Source organism: Falco rusticolus, chromosome 6 (genome assembly GCF_015220075.1).
Source record: "Falco rusticolus isolate bFalRus1 chromosome 6, bFalRus1.pri, whole genome shotgun sequence".
Lineage (NCBI taxonomy): Eukaryota > Metazoa > Chordata > Aves > Falconiformes > Falconidae > Falco > Falco rusticolus.
In genome coordinates, this window is record NC_051192.1 from 24408231 (window position 1) to 24428482 (window position 20252).

At 44.5% G+C, this 20252-nt stretch overlaps 1 protein-coding gene across 4 annotated transcripts in view; it reads left to right on the top strand.

Moving 5' to 3' along the window:
• Positions 1-4552: 4552 nt before the first annotated feature.
• Positions 4553-20252, top strand: part of LOC119149826 (sine oculis binding protein homolog) — a 119009-nt gene continuing 103309 nt past the window's right edge. For all 4 annotated transcript variants that reach the window (XM_037391607.1, XM_037391606.1, XM_037391608.1 and 1 more), the window contains exons 1-3: positions 4553-4989; positions 14171-14309; positions 16156-16341. In XM_037391607.1, coding sequence (XP_037247504.1) covers positions 4894-4989; positions 14171-14309; positions 16156-16341 — 421 coding nt within the window. In that variant the 5' untranslated portion in view covers positions 4553-4893. The remainder of the gene's footprint in view (positions 4990-14170; positions 14310-16155; positions 16342-20252) is intronic.

The window sequence follows — 20252 nt, forward strand, 5'->3', positions numbered from 1 at the left end:
CTCTGGTAGGCAATCAGAGGAAGAAATATTAAAGAATATTAAAGAGAGTTGCACTTTAATAAAGACCAGATTGAAGAATTTAGTCATAGCAAAGTGTTGCTTTTGCATTACCTAAAAAGCAACTCTGGTTAAGTGGGTAGGTGTCCTTTTAAAACCTCAAAACGCTAATAAATAGGAATATGAATAATAGAATCTAAAATAAACCCGGGGTGATTTAGTTTAGGCAATTTACCTACACCTGTCATTTTTTGAACGATACTTGTTTTTCAGAAATCCAAATTACGGTGCTTGCGAAAATCCAAGCACAAATTCAGAGCTGGAAATGCAAAGCCATGCTAAAACAGAAATACAGAGCTTGGCAAAGCGCCTTGGGAGTAAGACATGTGCCTGGGCAATGGAAGGAAAAGCACAGGTTCCTGCTGTGACTCAGATACCGCAGGGACCTGAACCTCAGTCTTGCAGGTGACTCAGTGACCACTGAAAGGCAGATCCTGTGGCTTTTTTCTTCCGAACTTTGAAAGTAACCAATGAGCTAACAAAACCAAACCAAACCAAACCAAAAAACACCAAAACCCCCCCCCAAACCAACCCCAAACCCTTGAACAGGCAAGACAGTGAGAAACTTGCTCTATTGCACTGTGGTTAGAGCACACACTCATCGTGGTAAGCCCAATTTGCAGTTCCTACTTCTTTTTGAGATGAGTTAAAATAAGGCACAGGAAGCTTTTTTTTCCCCTCACATTGAAAAATCTTTTTTGCTTTGAACAAGATGGAAACATATTTTGAAAACCTGCATGTTCTTTCTTTAAGCGTGTGGGATTCTTGCTCTCCAATGCCACTTATGATGATTGATTTAAAATCACATTGGAAATTTCACAAGGAAATCGATCTCATTAAACTCAGTAGCAAAATCTTCACTGATTTCCACAGGATCAGGATTTCATCCTTGGCTGAAAACGCTTACTGAACCACATCCCCAGTATCTCTCTCTGGCAGAATGAATGCGAGCAGCCCTACTGGTCCAATCAGCCACCTTTATTCACCTATTTAAGATGTTTGCAGAATCCATATTGAGCACTACTGCACCAAGTTTCTTTACCAAATACAGGTTTTCACACAGGAAATATGTGCTGTCACAGTTCAGTAATGTATTTAATGTTAGGGTCTCGGTAATGTAAAACCGATTTATTTTCTTATAACTTTATGGATGTTCAGATCAATGCCGTTGTACGATTGACAAATGTATGTTCCATAGATTCGTCTGATATTCTGCTTCCCCTTATGAGTTCATGAGCTACCATTAAAAACCTGAAAGCGTTCCTTTTTCTTAGTCTTCCCTCCCCAGTAACAAGTGGAATAATTAGGCAGTTTCCAAAACTTATTTCGGTCCTATGATGCATGTCAGATATGTCAGCGCACCCTGATGCATGAACTTCTGTGTTGACAGTTGATGGTCCTCCTATGCTATCGCTAGAAGAACTTCCTGAGAATATGTAATATAATAATATGCAATATATAAAGGTAATAAGCTCTAGAAAGTAGGAATCGTGACTGTTATAGTTTACCTGTCCAATTAAATGAGAGACTGGCCAATTAAAAAATGTTATAAAGCAAGCGACAAGTAAGCAAAACACAGCGCTGGGCGGCCAGGGAGTCTCCGTTCCACCAATGGCGTGCATCCATTTCCGGAAGACATGGTTTATACCCTTCGTCTTCCAGTATATGTGTTTCTTTAGTGGTGCATCTTTGGGTCGTGCGGCTTGTTGCTAAGGGGGTCGTTCGCTGCCTTCTCCTGGTGGCGTGGAGATGAAGGCTCCTGTCTTCATGAGTCCTCCACCCCTCTCAAGTTTCAGGCCCCAACTCCCTCTCTTTCTCAAGTTTCAGACCCCAACTCCCTCTCTTTCTCAAGTCTCTTTAGCATTCCTGCATATCGTGTTTACATAGCTGATGCTTGTGACTGACCTTGCATGCTTCACGTAAGTTTCCTTATTCTGCCAAAGTCTGATGAACAAACAGTTCACAATTTATCACAATGACAGTTGCAGAAATCATCTGCTGTCAGATGAAAAGATGTTACTATTAGGACACAGAGAGGTAGAACGTTTGTATCCATCACAAGCCTGTGTTAGATACTGAGAAAACCAGGATGTGCCCTACGACCATGGCTTTCATCTGGTGGTTGGTGAGGTACTGGGGGACTGGCAGCTAGTTTTCAGGAGTTTGGCAGAAGTAGCTAAGAAAAGTGAGCCTACTGTCACTGTCAGGAGGCATGAGTTCACATCTCCATTCAAAGCATTTGGAAAAATACTGGGGAAAAAATCCTAACTGAAAGCCACTGTTTTTGGTGATCAAGAAGTGAAGATCAGCATTTAGAATTGGTAGCAAGAGGGGTGGGAAGTGCTTCAATTTGCAGCCAAACCAACCATCGTTAGGCAGGAAAACTGGAGTGACAGATTTTATCCTGAAGGCATTCATTTTGGTGTACTCACTGTCACCTGCTGAAGACAGTTCACAACATTTGGGCTTGCAAATACACTCTCCAAAGCCTCTTTCCAATATTAAAGGAAGTTCTGTTTATGCTGGGAGTTCAGGATTATTTTTTTTGTCAGATTATCATCTCAATCTGTTAAATTTATGTAGCAAACCAGTGCTTTATTGCAATATATATGGTAAGTATTGGGAAGCAGCCTTTGGATGTTTCACTGAACGAGAACCATTTGAGGCAATACTCTCTTTAGTAGAAATTCTAAGGTTTTCATTAAAACTCTGCCATCAGCCCTACAGGGAGACTAGAGTTATGTCCCTAACACAAGAATTAATTTTGCCTTTTTCTTTACAACAACTTCAAGTGTCAGCAAGGTGGTGGCGGTTCAAAGCAGAATAGTTGTCTGAGGTCGGCTTGCTTTTTCCAGCTAAAGGTTTCAGAGCTCTGAGGCTACATGAGACTGTGTTTATAAACAGCTTCCCCTTGCACTATCTGTCTTGCCCCTACTGCGCGAGAGAACACATTGAGATTCTGGGAATATCTCCTGTACTTGATAAGAGCTCCACCGTACCGCTTTATTTATGCTAGAATACAGGGAACAAAACATAAAGAGGAGGTTGCTGGAAGAATATGGGGAACAAAACATAAAGAGGAGGTTGCTGGAGGTGGTGGGGCACAGGAGGAGGGAGGCTTCCCTGTTAAGCACCACCCTTTGGAGGTTACCTGTAGAGCCGCAAGTTAGTTTCCCCAAGTTTCAGAACTCACTGTACTTTAAAATATTACAGGCAAGTAAAAAATAAATCTTGGTTGCTTCTGATGCTTGCTGCTGGTGAGTCTGAGGCCAGACCTTGTGTTCCTGGGGTGCCGGAACAGACCGAGCCCACAGCACGACCCCCGGAACAGACCGAGCCCACAGCACGACCCCCGCCGTGGCTGGCTCCTGTGGCCCCTCGCCACCGGCGCAGCGTTCTTAAGTGTTTGTGTGAGGTCCTGCTGCTCTGAAAAACAACGATCGGGATCTGTTTCCCCCCAATATCTGCTCGATTCTTTCAGGCAGCAGCAAGGGGAGTGGCAGCACCTTCGCATCACACCGGCCGTGACCTTACCGTGCTGTAGGATTTTACAGGCTGAGGTCTGGTTGCTGTCTCACCCCTGGATGCTTGCTGCCCTAACAGCTAAGGCTATGCAAAATCCCAGTTTCTCCCTACGCTTTCGATGCCACGGGGGAAAACGTGCTCCGTGTCTCTGATTGCTCTGCCACCTGAAGCAGCCAAGCAAGGCTCATTTTAGTCATGAAGTGAGCAGAGGAGTAGCGCTCAACTTTTCGTACTGAAAAATGTCAGTGATTTAGGCTTCAGAAACAGAGAATGCAAATTAGACATTGTTGCACGCGAAACGAACTTATCTTTGACAGGCTAAACAGAGATTTATATGGGGAGCCTACTCATACCCACATGGAACGCAGTTTATCTTTTGACTGCGGGGCGGGTTTTTCTTTTCTTTTTTTTTCTTTTTTTTTTTTTTTCTTCCCCCAATGTGTAATTTTAAGGTGTACCGCAGTCATAATGAGAACCCCCGTACAATTACCATTTTGACTAACGGAACAATGGACAGCCCCGTAGCGTGCTGTATTGTCTCGGGTAATTGGGGGCTGCCGGGGAGCGGGAAAGCACAACCAGGAATAATCAATGCGCATCCCCACGGTGCGCTGTAACCCGGCACCGCGCCGCCCACAGCCCGTCCGTCCGCGCCTGAGGGGACAACGGGAGTCAGGAAACCCCGGCGCGGCGGGGAGCCCCGTCTGACAGCGGCGGGGCCGGGCCGGGGCCGGGGGGCCGGGGGCAGGCCGGGCGGACCCCCCGCGTGTGCGTGGGGGCTCACGGCCCCCCTCCCCATCCCGGCTGGGGGCGGGGGCGCGCCGCGCCCTCCTTCCGCTCCGCTCCGCCCGGTGCTCGGCGCGGCGCCCCCCCCACCCCCGGCTCCCATGGCGGCCAGCGGCGGCCGATTCGGTGCCGGCAAGCCCCGCCCGCCGGCGGGCCGAGGCCGGCCTCCCCCTTCCCTCCGCCGCCCCCTCCGCGGCAGCCCGCCAGCAGCGCCACAGCAGGCGCGGGGCCGGCTCGCTCCGCGCTGCCTCTCGCCCGCTCGCCCCGCCGCCCCGCCGCGCCGCGCCGCGCCGCTCCCATGCAGGCCGGCGGCGAGGCAGAAGATGGCTGACTCGCCGGGGCACCCGCGCCCCTGCCCGCCCGCGCCCCCCGCCCGCCCGCCGCCGCCGCCGCGCTCCCCCCGGGCCCTCCGCGGCGCCGCCTGCCACCACTGAGAGCCGCCGCCGCCGCCCCCCCCGCGCCCCCCCCCGGCCCCCCCAGAGCACCAGCAGCCATTTCATCTCCACCACCAAGTAGGCGCAAAAAATGGCAGAAATGGAGAAAGAAGGGAGACCTCCCGAAAATAAAAGGAGCAGGAAGCCGGCTCACCCGGTGAAACGGGAGATCAACGAGGAGATGAAGGTAGGTGCCTGTGATGGGGAAGGGAGCGGGGGTCCCCCCCGCCCCCCTGCGTGGAAATCAAATAAGAAAGGATCTCTTGTCATTTTTTTTTTTTTTGTAGGATGCACTGAATGTGTCTCAACTCCGCCTCCTGGGCTGAAAACAGAGACGAATTCACACAGGCTGCAAATCCTGTTCATTGACCAGCTTTATTTATTTTTTTAAAATAACTCTCCCTCGTTGGGCTTTTAAGCTCCTTGGGTGCCAGTGATGAGCCTCCCTGCCCCCCGCCCCCCCGCCCCCCCCCCCCAGCCATCCCCTCAGGTGGCAGGGAAGCCCTTAAAGTTAGGAAAGAAGGGGACCCCTCTTAAACTATGTATTTCTCTCCTTTTCCAATAGCCAGCTGCAACTGTGTAATTAAATTGTCAAAGTGAAATGTTACAGTCTGAGCCGCGCATCGCTCCCGCACTTGGGAGCACCGCGCATCCGCTCCCCGCCGCCTCCGCCGCGCCGCGCTCCGCTCCGCTCCGCTCCGCCGCCGGCGCCGCGAGCCGCCGCGAGCCGCGAGCCGCCTTTGCTGGAAGCGCGTTTATCGCGCGGGCGGCTGTCCTGCATGACAAGAACCGGGGCCGGTCCAGCTGTGCGTAGCGCTTGAGGCAGCCGCTCCAGATGTTAGGATGGCTGTGACTGCACAAAAATTGTTATTTGGGGACTTTCTTTATCATTTGGGTCGCTGCTCCGGGCTCGACCGGTCCAATTTTTCTTTTTTTTTTGCGCCTGTTTTCCACGTCTGTTCCATATCCGTTTGTTTTACATCTCTGATTCCCCGAAGTTGGGAACAGCGTATTGTGAGACTTCAGCTGAACTTGTTGTTGTTTAATGTGCAGATAAAGTGACTAAAACGGCGTAGTCTGGTTATGAGATAAAGCTGCGGACGTTTCTTTTGAATATGTCATTTATTAAAAGGCTGATTGTAAGTGGAGGACTGCCTGGAAAATGTCACACATTCACATAGTATGTATGCTACTACATAGGCGAATATAGGAGTATGTGTGATGCCTAGTGAAAACATCTTTGCTTTCCAGAGCATTGATCTCCCCGTGTAAAATGAAACAGGAATGCACAATCCCCTCCCCTCGCCCCTCTTTTGCACACCACTAATTTTGGTTAGGTGCCCTTTCCTGCCTAAGGCAGGCATTCTTGCTCCTGCTGCCTGCGTAATGAGTGTGTACACAGTTCTGCGTGCACATCGACTGGAAACGTGGACAAGAGTAGTATTAGGGAAACAGGCACAATAACGTGTTGGTGCATCTCTTTGGAAACAAACCATACTAGTTCAAAGTCCCGAGGAGCGGTATGGTTATTTGTGAGGTATATATGGCACATCCTACCTTCAGAGAGGGCTCTGTGCAGGCACCAAAGGACAAGAGTCATGGCTCATTGAAATCCCACATAGTTTTGAGGACTGCAGGGGTCTGTGGTATAGGACATTGGCCCCGTAGAGCATCGCCTAATGCAATCTATATGGATTGCAGCTTTTAAGTTTCATAGGTTCTAGAATTACAAATTAGCTAATTTTAATCAAAACATGTGAAATGTTATCCTGGCTGGATATAAAGGCTGACTGTGCTGCATCCTCTGGGTTTGTTTTGTTTACTTTGGCTGCAGGCACACTCAGCGGTTTGGGAGATAGTTGTTCTTCTACAGTATAACAGATGTTTGTCTGAAAGGGTGAGGAAGAAACAAAAACAACATTGTGTGAAGGAGAAAAATTACACAATTTTAAACTAATGCTTTGGTACTGAGCATTGGTGTTAACCTTCATGTAGAGAGTTTCCCTTTTTTGATTATGGGTAGCTGCTGCTTAAGGTCAGAATCCTCAAGATTTCAGCTGACTTAAAAATTAAAGGGGGTTAGAAACGGCATTTTGAACCAATGTGATTTCTGGTCAAGAATGAGGTAGCTGATGGCAGAACCTTTCACAAAAGACAGGCCACCTTTCGGTGTAAACTATGCTATATATGCCATGTATTTTTAGTAGGACAGTTGGCTGCTATCACCCAAGAAGGGGAAGGAGAAGGGGGCGGGGGGGAGTAAAAAAGTGGCTTGAATTTTTGACCGTTGAGGAAAGTTTAAATCCTGTGGCAATCATTTACTCTTTTTTTCTTTACCGATGAATTAAGACCTCTGGTTGCTCTTCATAAACCCGAGGAATACAATAATGTAACAAATTGGTTACACTGTGCAAAATGTTTGCAGTGAAATGACAGAGGGAGCACAATGTGCCCTTGTGTAGGTTCATATCTGTAATGTTCAAACAGGCTGACTGTTTCCCTTCATCTGAACTGCTTTCATCTGGACCAGTGTAAAATAAGCTCTGGTAAGTAATCACGGCAGAGCAGAAAGAAAGGAATGTATACAGCAATAGACAGCCTAAGCTGTAAAAACTGTAACCCGAGTATCAGCAGAAGATCAGATATCAAGGCTTTAAGGTAGGGGAAATGAAAGAGATGAAGGGGAGGAAAAGACGAGAGAGGGAATGGAAAAGTCAGCTTGGAAAGTGAAGGAGAAGTAGGAGGGCCCCCTCAGGGAAATTTGGCTCAGGGATTAGGGAATTTTATCATGGTGTACAGTGACCTACTCAGGTTTCAGCCCACGTTGCATCGAATTGCCTCCCTTTGCTAGCAGAAAAGACTGGTGTATATGTGTTGGTTTTTTTGGTGTGGGTTTTTTTTTTTTCCCTTTGGATAATAGAAAGGCCATTGGTACAAGTGTCTATTTTATGTACAGCAAATGCAGGGCACTATGAATGAGCAATAAAATTACCTCATCACAGAGACTTTCCTTCAAGACTTGCTGTTTGATACAGCCAGATATTTACTCAAGAAGAATCACAACACCTAAATTCTTGGTTTGGTGTCTTCCAACAGTACTGTCACAGCTCGGTTTTAACATGACTGGATGGGTATTCAGGTTGCTTGCTCTTTCCCTATGCCAGATATTAAGTTACATTTTTGTTATCGCTAACCTAATGTACATGATGGTTATAACAAATTTTAATTTGATACAATGTTGTGTGCAAAAAGTACACGACTCTGCACAGTTTTCTGATATTACATTTCAATGAAAAATATATGCAGGAGGAACTGTTTTGTTACACCGTGACCTTTGCAGCCTCTCATTCTTTTTCCTAGTTTTGTTTTTTTTTTCTTCAGATGATACTTTCCATTTTTTTTCTTCCAGAGGTAGCATTGTTCACCTCACGCTTTGGAAGAAGAGCGGTAGTTATTCTGAAATTCAGTTCAGTGCCATTTCTCACTCGCTGATGAGTGACAGGACACCTGATAGATCCAAAGCTATCATAATCAGAGAACCCAGTACTATTTTAGGACCAAAATACTGTTTACAGTTTAATTGATGAAAGCACTCATCAAGGCGCAGTGGTGGCTTCCCCATCCCTCCCTCCTCAGCTTATTTCGCTTTGCCATCCTGCTGCCAGGCAGCAGTGCTGCTCAGGAGGAACAGTGAGCTGCTCCACACGGTTGTGAAATGGAGTTGCATCCAGTACTGGATTGCACTGGAAGTTCTCCTGAACAAACAAGACAATGTATCCGCATGTCTCTGTCAGTTGAAAGGCGAGCAATTAATTTGTGCTGTAATTTCACAGGGTTGCTCCATGTGCCCAGGGAGTTTACCATCTATAAATATTCTCAATAACTAATTTGTATCTAAAATTGGGCTTCGTTCCTGATGCCTAGAGCTTAAGACAGCCCCATCTGTTATAGTTTAATAGTAAACTCATCAGAAGATCTTTCAGTTTAGTGTTTTAATACTCCCTGTTTGGCATTGAAAAGTACTACTGTCAGAAGGAGGAAAGCAGTGAAGCAGGCGTAGCAGCCCCGTGCCTGGAGCGAGCCAGATTGCTCTGAGCATTCAGAAGATTCCAAGGAAACTCCTCCCTTCTCTCCTGAAAGGCAAAAAATGTCTTTGGGAAAGTGGAAAAGCAGACAGACTTTATCAGTTGTACTATTTCAGGAGCCTGAGGTGGAGGAGGTTTTCTTGCGGAGCCTGCGTGGACGGAGTTCTGTGGGATGGCTGCAAAGGGAGCTGTGTTGCCTGCACAGGGAGCCTACCTGCCTGTGCAGGGCAGAAGCAGTGCTTCCCCAAACACAGCGGGTGTTGCAGAACCAAACGCGTACATGAGAGGACAAAGGAAATTAAAGCATCAAGAAATGTTGCTTTCCGATGTCATAAAGGTCTAACTGTAAAATTCAATATGGCGACGATGTAAATAAGCAAAGAAAGTGAGGGCCGGAAAAAAAAAATAAATTCGAGTTTGCGTTGTGACTGTAGAAACATTTTTATTTCCTCGGTGCAGTGAAAGTGAAAAGTGAATTTGTGGGGCTGTGACCGAGTGGGTTGTGCAGGCAAGGAAATGGAATGGAGCCACTGTGCTTCCTCCCAGATCTGAAATAAACATTCAGCAGTAAAACCTAGAAGAAAATGAGTCTGACAGACTTATTCTCCCCTGCGTTTCCTGCCTCCGTGTTTGCCAGGCCTCGTTCAGTGAAGCCAGGCTTTGCCCCCTGTGAATAAGGTTCATAGAGAAGGAAAGGTAAGAGGTCTAAGATGGAAAGAGAAGCATGGCTTAGCTTCAGAATATATTAATTAGCAAAGATTTGGGAAAATGATGCATTGCATTGTAAAAAAATCAAGGTGTAGGTGTACCGTTACGATGAAATGAATCCTAAAGCGGGAGTAAATGTGATTATGTTTTTACTGCCTAGCATATAAGTCAGTCACAAAGGAGAGGAACCACAGTCTGGCGAGTCAACACACTCTTCTTCATCTTTCCCCTGAATAGGAAGCAAATTCAAGTCAAAATACCAATGAGCATAATAGTTAGTTAGTTTTCCTGGCCCTTCCAGGCAGGAGGATATTTCTGTATAGTACAAGAATAGAGAAATCATACAGTTAAAACATGCAAATTGCCCTGCAGTGGTGATAAGTGGTTTGGGACTTAGCAGGGGGCAAAAAAAGAATTGCTGTCGATTAGGAAGGGAGGGCTTTGGCAGTGTTGTGTGACTGGGGCCACTGGAGCATTTTTGGGCCAGTTTCTTTGGCAGGGATGTGGTGGTTGTGCTGCAGCCGTGGCAAATACCCTGGCAGTTGGGCAGCTGTGGTGGTGCGCTGGCAGCTAGAGGGGTGCGGGAGATTTGGCTCCAGTGGGATGTTAACTGGCTGCCTGAGTGTGCTGGCAGCTGAAGAGGTCATCAGTCTTTCCACCACAGCCTCGGGAGCCTGGCTGCTTTGTGCACGCACGGAGGCGAAGCGTGGCGTGGCGGTGTGATCATGGAAGTGTGTGGCTCAGGGTGTCTGTGCTGGTCTTCACAGCTCTGATGCTGGCTCACGCTGGGAGCTGCACCAGGGATCAGTCTCTTGGTTTCCCCCCAGGGGACTGAGTGTTGCCTCTCTGGTAGGGTGATGTTAGCTTCTGTCCTGTAATCCAGTGGGATTTGCTCTGGGCTCAAGGATCCCTGCTTAACAGTGTGATTGCTGACTTGGGATTTTACTGATAATGGACAAGGTTTTCCCTGATGTGCTGGTTTTTCACATCATCCCAGGCCTTCGGCAGGGCTGTGGGGTTAGGGTGGCGGCCTCCATCTTGAAGACCCTTCATATCCCTTTGGGGAATGAGTCTGAAAGTAGGCATGGACTAGCTCAGTGCCTCTGCTGTCCTGTTCCTGCAAAAGCATGGAATCACAGCTCCTTGCACATCCTCCATCTGGTCATCCACACTTGCCTTCGCATCTCCCTGGGCTTTGGCAGGCCCATCATCTCTCAGTTCAGCTGGTTCCTCTCTAGCCTGCTTCATCACTGCTTCTTCTGCTCTCCTGCTCCAGCCTCGGGTCCCACATTCTTTCTTTTCTCAAGCACTGTTGTTACAATTGTCACCCTTCCTTTCACTAAGCCTTTGGAGCTTGTACATCTTTCAGTGAGGTTCTGCTCTGCATGTACAGGTTAGTATTGATTGACTTGCTTCCTTTCCTTAAGTTCATTGAGCACTGGGCTTTTTTGCCTCTTCCCCCCCTCCCTCCCCCCCTTTTTATCCTCCCCTCTGCATTCAGACAGAGAAAAAATGTCTTGTCTCATCTCATCGTTTGTGTTTTGACTATTGCCACCATGCTTGGTCTTTATAAAGCCCGTTTTGTTACCGTATCTAGGACATAAGCTGTGTGACCATCATCTTGACTGAGAGTGTGTTGGATATTGCTGCAAATGGGTATTGTAGTCAGGAGTCTGAGGGAAGGTGACGCTGTAGTTCTGTGGATGCATGTCTATACAAGAGAGTTAGTGTGCAAGAAAACATTTCTCAGCTTTGACCTCAGCTTGCTAGGGATGTCCTCTTGGTTTGCTGTGTATATAAAGTGCTGTGTAATGAAGCCCCAGCTGTTAGCCTCTGAGAGAATAGTATTAAGAGTGATCAACGTCATTGTAATAGGTGAGACAAATTATGAAGGAGAATGGCTTAATTGTTTTTTTTTATCCAAGCATCCTTGTTGAGAAATCACAGTGTTAAAAAGGTGCTTGTTACTGATAATATGCAACCTCATCATACTCCCACTGAAGTTAGTTAGGAAAGACCTGGGTGATTATTTTTTTTTTAAGAGTCAAGTCTCTACGATGGGTAATTTAAAAATCAAATGTGTTCTTTGTCCTTATGAGCGTTCATTTTTGTGTGTCACTCATCATGGATAGTAAAAATGAGACTTGAAAGAAAGGCACTTAAAACTTTGTGCCATTACAAACCCAAGCATCACTTTGACTAGATTCTGGAGAGACACACACATGTATGAATTTTCAGAAAGAAAGAAACATATATACAGCCTTGCTTACTTATTCCTTGACAAGTAATTAGAAATTACTCATTGCCTGAGTTGATCAACAGTGCAAATAAAACACAAAGCATCCACAGGAGGCAAATTTAGAGCTACTCAATTAATTTGGTTACATGGGGTTTAAGTCAGGAAGACTTTGTCAATTTGTCTCTACCTTGCTAGATTAGTCTCTAGGGCCACATCTCCATAGCTGAAATCTAGCAAAGCAAGGGAAGGTAGCAGAGCTTGCTTTTGGGCCTCCATGGACCCCTTTGGGTCATTCTGGGTGAGCTGCAGTGGCAAGGTTTCACTCCCCATTCCCACATAATTTCGTTGTTGGATTCCCATGGGTTAGAGACAGGGTTAGTGCATTGGGAGTTTCAGTGCCAAAGACATGTTTTCTAAAAAGCTAAAAAAACCCCCACCCAACAACCAACTTCAGAAAGATTTCCCTTTTTTGCTAGTATTTAAAACACTTGCAACACTGCATCATTCAAATGAGAGTTTAAATGTATATTGTAGAAATGAATGTAGGTGTTAGCCACACTACACTGTATTGTACTTGTTGCAAACTGTAGTAGTGGCATACCTCAGATGTAACAGGCTGTTGTGCTTTTAATGCTGACACTAGAGGTAAAGGTGGAACAATGTAGTGTTTTCTGGCAATTCGGGGCTGCACGGGACAGCCACGGCATCAAGACTTCCAGCAGGAGGCCAAGTGAAAATGAAAGAGGGGAAAAGACCAAGGGAAATTAACGCTCCAGGGTCCAGGGTCTGCTGTGGGTTTTTGTTTTGGTTTTTCTTTTCCTGAAATGTGTGTTCGTAGCACAGTTGCACAGATGATACTCCTGGAAGAGTATAAACTGCTTGCGTTTATTGCTTGTAGCTGCTTTACAGTGCTCCTTGAGTGACAGGAACACCTATACAATCTGGTGTGATGAATGAGCCAGGAGCAGTGCAGTGCTGTGATGTTCTGGGGCAGAGTGCCTGCTGTAGCTTCGAATTCGGAAGCAATTATCATCTGATTAATTTTATTTATTTATTTAAATGACTGGAGAATTGCTGTGTTCCATCATTAGATTTGCTCCCACTCAAAAATTAAGCTAGAGCAGTTACTAGACAAAATCTAGCAACCTGCAAATTTGACACGTACCATTTGTTTTGAATTGGTGTGCTCTCTTCATTCCTTTACTGGTAGCCAGAGTCCCAGGAGACAGTCCTTATCAGGAGTGTTATTTTAGATGTCAGGATCTTACAGGAAAATGAAGTTTGGAATTTGTTTTAAAAGAGTGATAAAAAAAGATATATGCAGAGACCAAATAGAAAAGCTTTGTGTGTGGCTTTTTTTTTTTGTTTTATAGTTGTCATGCTACTTTAAATTGATCTTTGCCATCGCAGTAATTCATTAGCTGGTTTCATTTGGTGGTTTCTTAAACCCATAGCCTGTAGACCTCCATGGCACTGTTTGGTTTCAGAAAGCTTTGTTGCCTGGCTGTAGATTTCTTAACTTACTCCACTAAATCTCCTGGCCCAGTAATGAGAATTTTCTGCAGATTTTTTTTTTTGCCACCTGACCTAGAGGACGTGTTTTTAATAGAACTTGAGAGTTATGACAGTCATGTTCCATATTTTGCATTTCCATACAAACATAAAATGTAACCACATGGCTGCTTGGAAATTGGTTTGAAAATAAATGTGGCAAAACTGAGAAAGGTTTTCTTAAACAAATATAGGGGATGTTTGTATGAAATGTTATGGTAAAAGGCTTTCACGGGGCCGAGTTTTTAAGTGGTTTGACTACGCAAGGGCTTATAACTGAGGAAGAACGTCTTCACTGTGATTTTATTTGATTTGGTTCATGGGCACCTCAAGGAACTGTAATTGTGTCAGTGACCTGCTCCAGCTGAAAAGACTGTAGCACAGTAAGATTGATTAACTGCTCGTTGAAAAAAGTCCTGATTTTCTGTTATTCTCTCGCTGCAGTCTTAAATATTTTATGGCAACACAGACAAGTTTGTGTGACGAATGTATGTTAAAATATTTCTGACATTGAATGCCAGAGCAAAAGTCATAAATAACTCTCCTTTTCATTTTCTTTAAATTACAGATGTATGAGTCTCTGTCATAATTACATGTGCCAGTCGAAGATTTAAATGCATTACACTTTATGCACTTGACTTATGAAATGAGCATTAGTCTTTGAGGAGGTGGGCTAAACCTGACACTTCCTCGTGTAGCACAGATATGGTTCGATTTATGCAGTCCTCCCTTCTTTCCAAATGGTTATTGATTACATAAATAAGTAGGTAATTTTTCTCTTTCAGAACTTTGCAGAAAACACTATGAATGAGCTCCTTGGCTGGTATGGTTATGATAAGGTTGAATTGAAAGATGGAGAAGATATTGAATTCAGGAACTACTCGGCAGATGGGGAAAGCCGCCAGCACATTTCTGTTCTCAAAGGTAATGAGACTTCATGTTTCTGTGTTCATGCAAAGAAGGATTAATATCTCAACCTGTCTGAATTGGCGTGGATTGGGAAGCGTGTTCTGCTGCTTGCTTCGTGGTTGCTTTACATAAAAACATCAGAGAGTGCCTTCTGGTACAAGGAAGCCAATACAGTATGAGGAAAATCACTTAACAGAATTGTTGTTAGTAGGCACTTACTAATATTTCTTCGCAAGTAATACCTTTTGTGAGTCAGTTGAAAGTCCTGTACCTGTGGTACCGATAAACTGCTCACAACTGGAAAAAAGAGGGAGCGTTTTCTTGGCAGTGTGGCCTTAAGGAACCCTTTTGCTTTCAAAGCTAAGGCATTCTGGCCTATGGCTTTTTTAAACGCTGAAAGATTTTGAGCTGGAATATTCACAATACCTGTAGGAACGAGCGTGAATGTTCACAAAAAGCTCCTCATCCATGCTTGTACTATACTGCCTTCTGCAAGTGCTGTAGAAGTTCTCCAGGGATGGAATTTGTTTGGGACAGTGCTGCATCTTAGTGATTCCAAACGTGAAGGGTGGGAGCCCTTCTCTTTGTTCGGCTGTTCAGCCGCTACCTTCTGACTCCTCGGTCGCAGGGGATGGGTAAGGACTTGTCATCAGAGCGAGGGGAAGAGCAGGAAACTGCTGCACCTTGACTTATCCAAAACAAGTTCGTCAAAGGTGAGGTAGAGAGAGGAAATTGCAGCAGCTTTTATGCTCTCAGCCTGCCACTTTTCACTGCATTTGTGGCCAGCAGCATTTGGGTTTTCTTTCTGATGGCCAGCAGCAGCACTGTATTCAGTGAGCACTGATAGCAGAGAGAGACCAGTTCTGAAGGAGAAATGGCTAGGAAAAAGGTGGAAAAATTAGAGGTAAGATGAAACAACCTGGTCATGTTAAAATTGGATGTTTGCAGCTGGTTAGTTCTATAGTGACATTGGTGATCAATATTTCTTTGTCATTGAAAATGCAATGTCATTAAGCCACCTTTGAAGAAACTGTACCTGTGTTGTAATGCGATTCATTTATTTATGTTTTAGTAAATAGATCTGCTATTGAATGATTTGTGGCTCCAGTCTATGCCTGATGAAATTGTGATGTGCTTTTTTTTTGTAGAGACACGGTACAGGTCATACGTTTCATGTAGCAAACAAAGATGTCGAATACCTGTGACAGAAGTTTTTGGTGTGTGCAGTCTATGGGAGGGAAAAAAGTGTGTTTCTTTTTCTGAGAGATGGGAGGAGAGGGAATTATAAGAATTAAGTCCTGCCCCATAGCTAACTCAGATGCATTAGAGAAATTCCTACAAATAAGAATCCTGAGGTGATTTGGGATTAAAGAATTAGAATAATAACTATCATCATTTCATGTACACTTTGTTGTCATTTCAATATTTTGTCCCTTTCTTTAAATCCTTTCCATTACTACTACTCATATTATTGATAGAGAATTAGAAATTCTTTTATTTTTAAGTTTATGCTTCTTGCATTGGTGAAGTCACAGTACGCTGAGTGTAATCACCATGCAAACAGTAGAAGTAAAGGATGAGAACAGGGCATCATTGATTAAATCGGGTGTACTAAGGACGTGCATGACACAATAATCCCACCTTTTGAAAAAGAGGAAGTGTGAATTTGATTTAAAAAAATGGAGTAGTTCTGAAGAATACTGGAAACTATCCATTTTTTAAAAGGGAAAATAGCTGGGTTTTTTTGTGCGCTCTTCTTGTATCAGGGTAAGTAATTTAATGAACAGATTGGTGAAAGTATGTCAGGGAATTTAAGAAATATATTTGTCATACTGTACAATATGTTCGTTGTGTTTTACAGAAAATTCTTTGCCAAAACCAAAATTACCTGAGGACAGTGTTATTTCACCGTACAATATAAACCCAGGCTACCCAGGGCTTGCCACAGGAAATGGACTATCAGACTCACCAGCAGGGTCGAAGGATCACGGGAATGTACCTATTATTGTCCCATTAATTCCACCACCTTTCATAAAGCCACCAGCAGGTAAATCCTAATGAACATTTAAAAATGGTTACTGTCATTGACAGGTCCTGAAATTGCTAGATTGTGACATCTTAGTAAGAGGTCTGATTTCAAAATGTTTAAAAACCAGTTGCAGGGAACTTTAAAACGGAGTGGGAGAGCGACTTTATTTGTTAGTATTCTTGTAAAACTTCTACAAATGCAATGACAACAGACTGGTGCTGCTTGTGACACTCTGCATGCTGGATTATACTCCCAGCACTTCAAAAACATCTGCTTTTAGAAAGAAAAAAAAGGATTTTGTTCTGATGAATAAAGCCTTTAAAAAAATTAATGGAAGACAATTAAATTAAAAATAGGCTCCATGAAGGAAACAGCAAAAGAGACAAAGCCATCAAATCAATATCTTGTCTTTATATTGGGTTAACAAGCTCATCCTGGGAAAACTGTCTCTTGATTCTCATTGAAATCCCTGACCGTTGTCTCTTGAGGATTTAATATGATCTTGACTCTTCCCAGGAGACTGCACTGAGATGTTTTACATTTTCATTAGATTTTTATCAGGCGTGATTTTATAACATGCCATTCCTCAGAGTTTGCATGAAAAATGATTTATTCTACACTGCATGCTGCTTACCATAATCTGTGAAAGTAACTCTCACGGCTGCGCCGGGGTGATTAATTGCTCTGTTATTGTTTACTGCTGTACATGGTGCGATAATGGTGAATTTAGATAGGAGTAGGCTCAGTCCTACTTCCGTGGACTTCCCTGGGTGTCGTTCTGGGTGCTCTTGGGTGACCGAGGCACTGAGTCCAGGGTGACCTGCAATAACCTACCCAGGAACAGTAGCTCCCCGCACACAGGGAGGCAGCTTGGCTGAAGAGTCCCCACCAGGTGCGAGGAGGCTTCTGCAGAGTCAGAACAGCTTGTAGGATCAGGTCCCAGGTGTTAGATGGTCACCTCTGCCCTTTGTTGCATTGATTAAAGGTAGCTGTAAAATACTGATGGGTCCAAGAAAGTGTTTGCGGGTTGACAGGCATGTGATAGGCTACAGTTGCCCCTCCCAAATTATCTTTATGCCATTGAGTTTTATCTCTAAAGAAGTATAGTAATATGCCATGAATAGTTTTCAAATGTTACTCAATATGCATTCCCTGCCAAAGACTTTTCATCTATTTTATACGATATTTGCTAATTACCAAGGCTATTTGGGCCCATTCCTGCAGCCTTTACACAGCTAAAGATCTCGGGCCATATGGGCTGGATCCTCAGCTGTTGTTGATTTGGCCCTAAAGCTTTAATCAAGGGCTTGTGCCATCCCAAGCTATTTTCTCCTCCAATCTGAGTCATGAATGAATCCAGAATGCTGAATTTGTGGTACGTGAACACAAGGCTATAACATGCATTGTGCAAACTGCCACAGTTGCTGGATTTTTATGACATCAAACAAGCAGGAGGAGATGGAACTATGAAGTAGAAAAACAAATTACTGCAACAGTAGTTAAGTGGACACAGGGGAGCCTTGGCCAAGTCAACTGCCTTCTGTTCTTTGCCCATCCACCTACCACGTGTGATCCTGAGTTCAAATGTACCGCTAAGGGCAACGTGCAGAGAAGGCTTTTCATAAGTATTTTCCAACTTTAGGTTTTTAATTCATTAATTCATAATGAATATTGTTTTACTTGCATAATCTCTGCCTCCTCTGACTTTATCCCATTGTCAGTAATGGGCGCTAGATTAGCATGACTTCTGAGCAGATGAGCATATTTATCTCACCTTTGTTTTAGAGAGCAAGGTTTGGGAGGACCGGAGGGGGAGGAGAACCACAGCCTTTGTGGGATTTGCAGTAAGCATTGGTAGTAATTGTTCTGTTTTATCTTAGGGCGTAGGTGCCCTAGTCATTATCACCCCAAAGAGCCTGGCAAGAAGCAACTGGTGAATGCAAGTAGAAAAGGGAGTACAAAGGAGCCAGGAGAGCCAGCATGTGAGGCAGTGGACTTGGCACTGCACTTTGACACCGTTTTGTGGGCACTACATCAAAGCAACAAACTTCAGAGTGATACAAAGCCAGACAAGAGAAACTCTGGGGATGTTTTCTTGTTGCCCCTCACAAGCACAGGGGATGACTTCGGAAGCAGCACAAAGGTGCTTCTTTGAGTTGAGCAGGCAAATGGAAAAGACTCACATTATTAACTGCTAAAGCCGAAATTCACCATTTTCGGCATGGAAGAGGGACAGGCTATGGCTGACCTGCCGCAAGAACAGAAGCAGCTTACATTTGCCCGAGTTAATAAATGAAGACGGGAGAAAGGAGGGAGCGGCAGAAAGTGTCTAGGAGAAAGCTTCAAGGTTAAAATGCTGGGCAGAGAAAGGAACCTTTGCAGCACATTTTGAGTGGGTGCACATAGGATGAGGTTACATTACAGGCCAGAGAAAACCAAGTAGTGATGCACTGTAGTGACTGAAAAGCTGAGAAGCGGGATGAGTCCAGACTTTATGGATAGATGGGCAAAGCTTTTAGGTATTGCACAGAAGAAGAATCTACAAGATTTAAATATAGCTGAAAAGAGAGTGCCTGCAGATGGAAATGATATCTAAATCATGAACCTGAAGGACAGGAAAGATGATGGTGCGGTCCACTATTACTGAGCAAATAATATGGAGTGAGCACTCAGGGAGAAATTATTAAGACTTTAATTCTTGCCGTATTGATCTTGAACTGAAGGGTCAGCACCAGTAAAGAACTGTCAGGGAGACAGGCTGAAATATTCATTTGGACAGGAGAGCAATGGTCTGGAGAGGATAAGCAGATCCAAGAAACAGTCACAATGAATTATTAGTTGAATAATTTTTGCAGGTAAGATTCTATACAGATAGGAGGGAGAAGAGAAAGAGCAGAGCACAGGGGATGCTCACAGAAGCCTGAAGGGAGAAATAGGAAGGATGCTCTGCAATGTGCACTGATGTAGCAATGGCAGGGGTAGAAGAAGGGGAAAGACAGTCAGGAAGCCAAGGGAAACAAGATTTCCAGGGAGGCAGATATAATTCTTGGTATCAGAAACAACTACCAGCTTGAAAAGGAGGAGAAGGAGTACTAGTACTGAATTATGTCTAGGAAGCAGTCATTGAAGATTTCAGCAGGCTAAGGTCTTCCTTGAGCATGCTGGAAAACCTTGAACAGTGCCCTATCTGCATTCATATTTTGTATGAACAGGCTAAAACCTTGAACAGTTAACGAATCTACCTTTTTGCCCTCATATTTATTTTATGGTAAAGTGGTTTTTTTTCTTTTGAAAACCAAGTAATTTTGAGCATTCAGACTAAAACTTTATCTCCAAGCTGTTCAGCTTTTCTGTTTTAGTCAAATGAAATATTAGGTAAGAATTTGCTTATAGAGTCTTGGAAAACATCAGGCTGCTACCTGACCAATTATAAACAGCTCCAGTAATGGCACTCTGTCTTCACTGTACCCCAGAATTACACCCAAAAAAGGCCAAGTGGGCCCTATCTGGTGCACTGACCATCTACAGACTCAGGTTGCAGCATGTTAATGGAGGATACTAAATCTAGTCACGGGAAGCCTCCACAAGAAGTATGCCAGTTGCTCAGATCTGGAGACAGTCTGCAAGAGCACTCCACTGATCTGCACCACCAGACAGATAAACCACACTCAGTCAGTGCCCAAATCAAACAGGACTTTATCAGTCAACATCAGCCATCTGACCTGCATCTGGAAGCAAGTAAGAAGTCAGTGCAGCCTCCAAAGAGTTGATGTAATAGTCTCCTTGTGGCTGATAACCATCCTTCTTGCCCAGCAACAGATTCTGAGTGATCTTCAGGGTTAGTCTTGCGTACAACCCATTGCAACAAACCGATACTAAGATTAGTTCTACTTGGTATGAGAAGTTTCTTATTTTCTACACAGCAACGT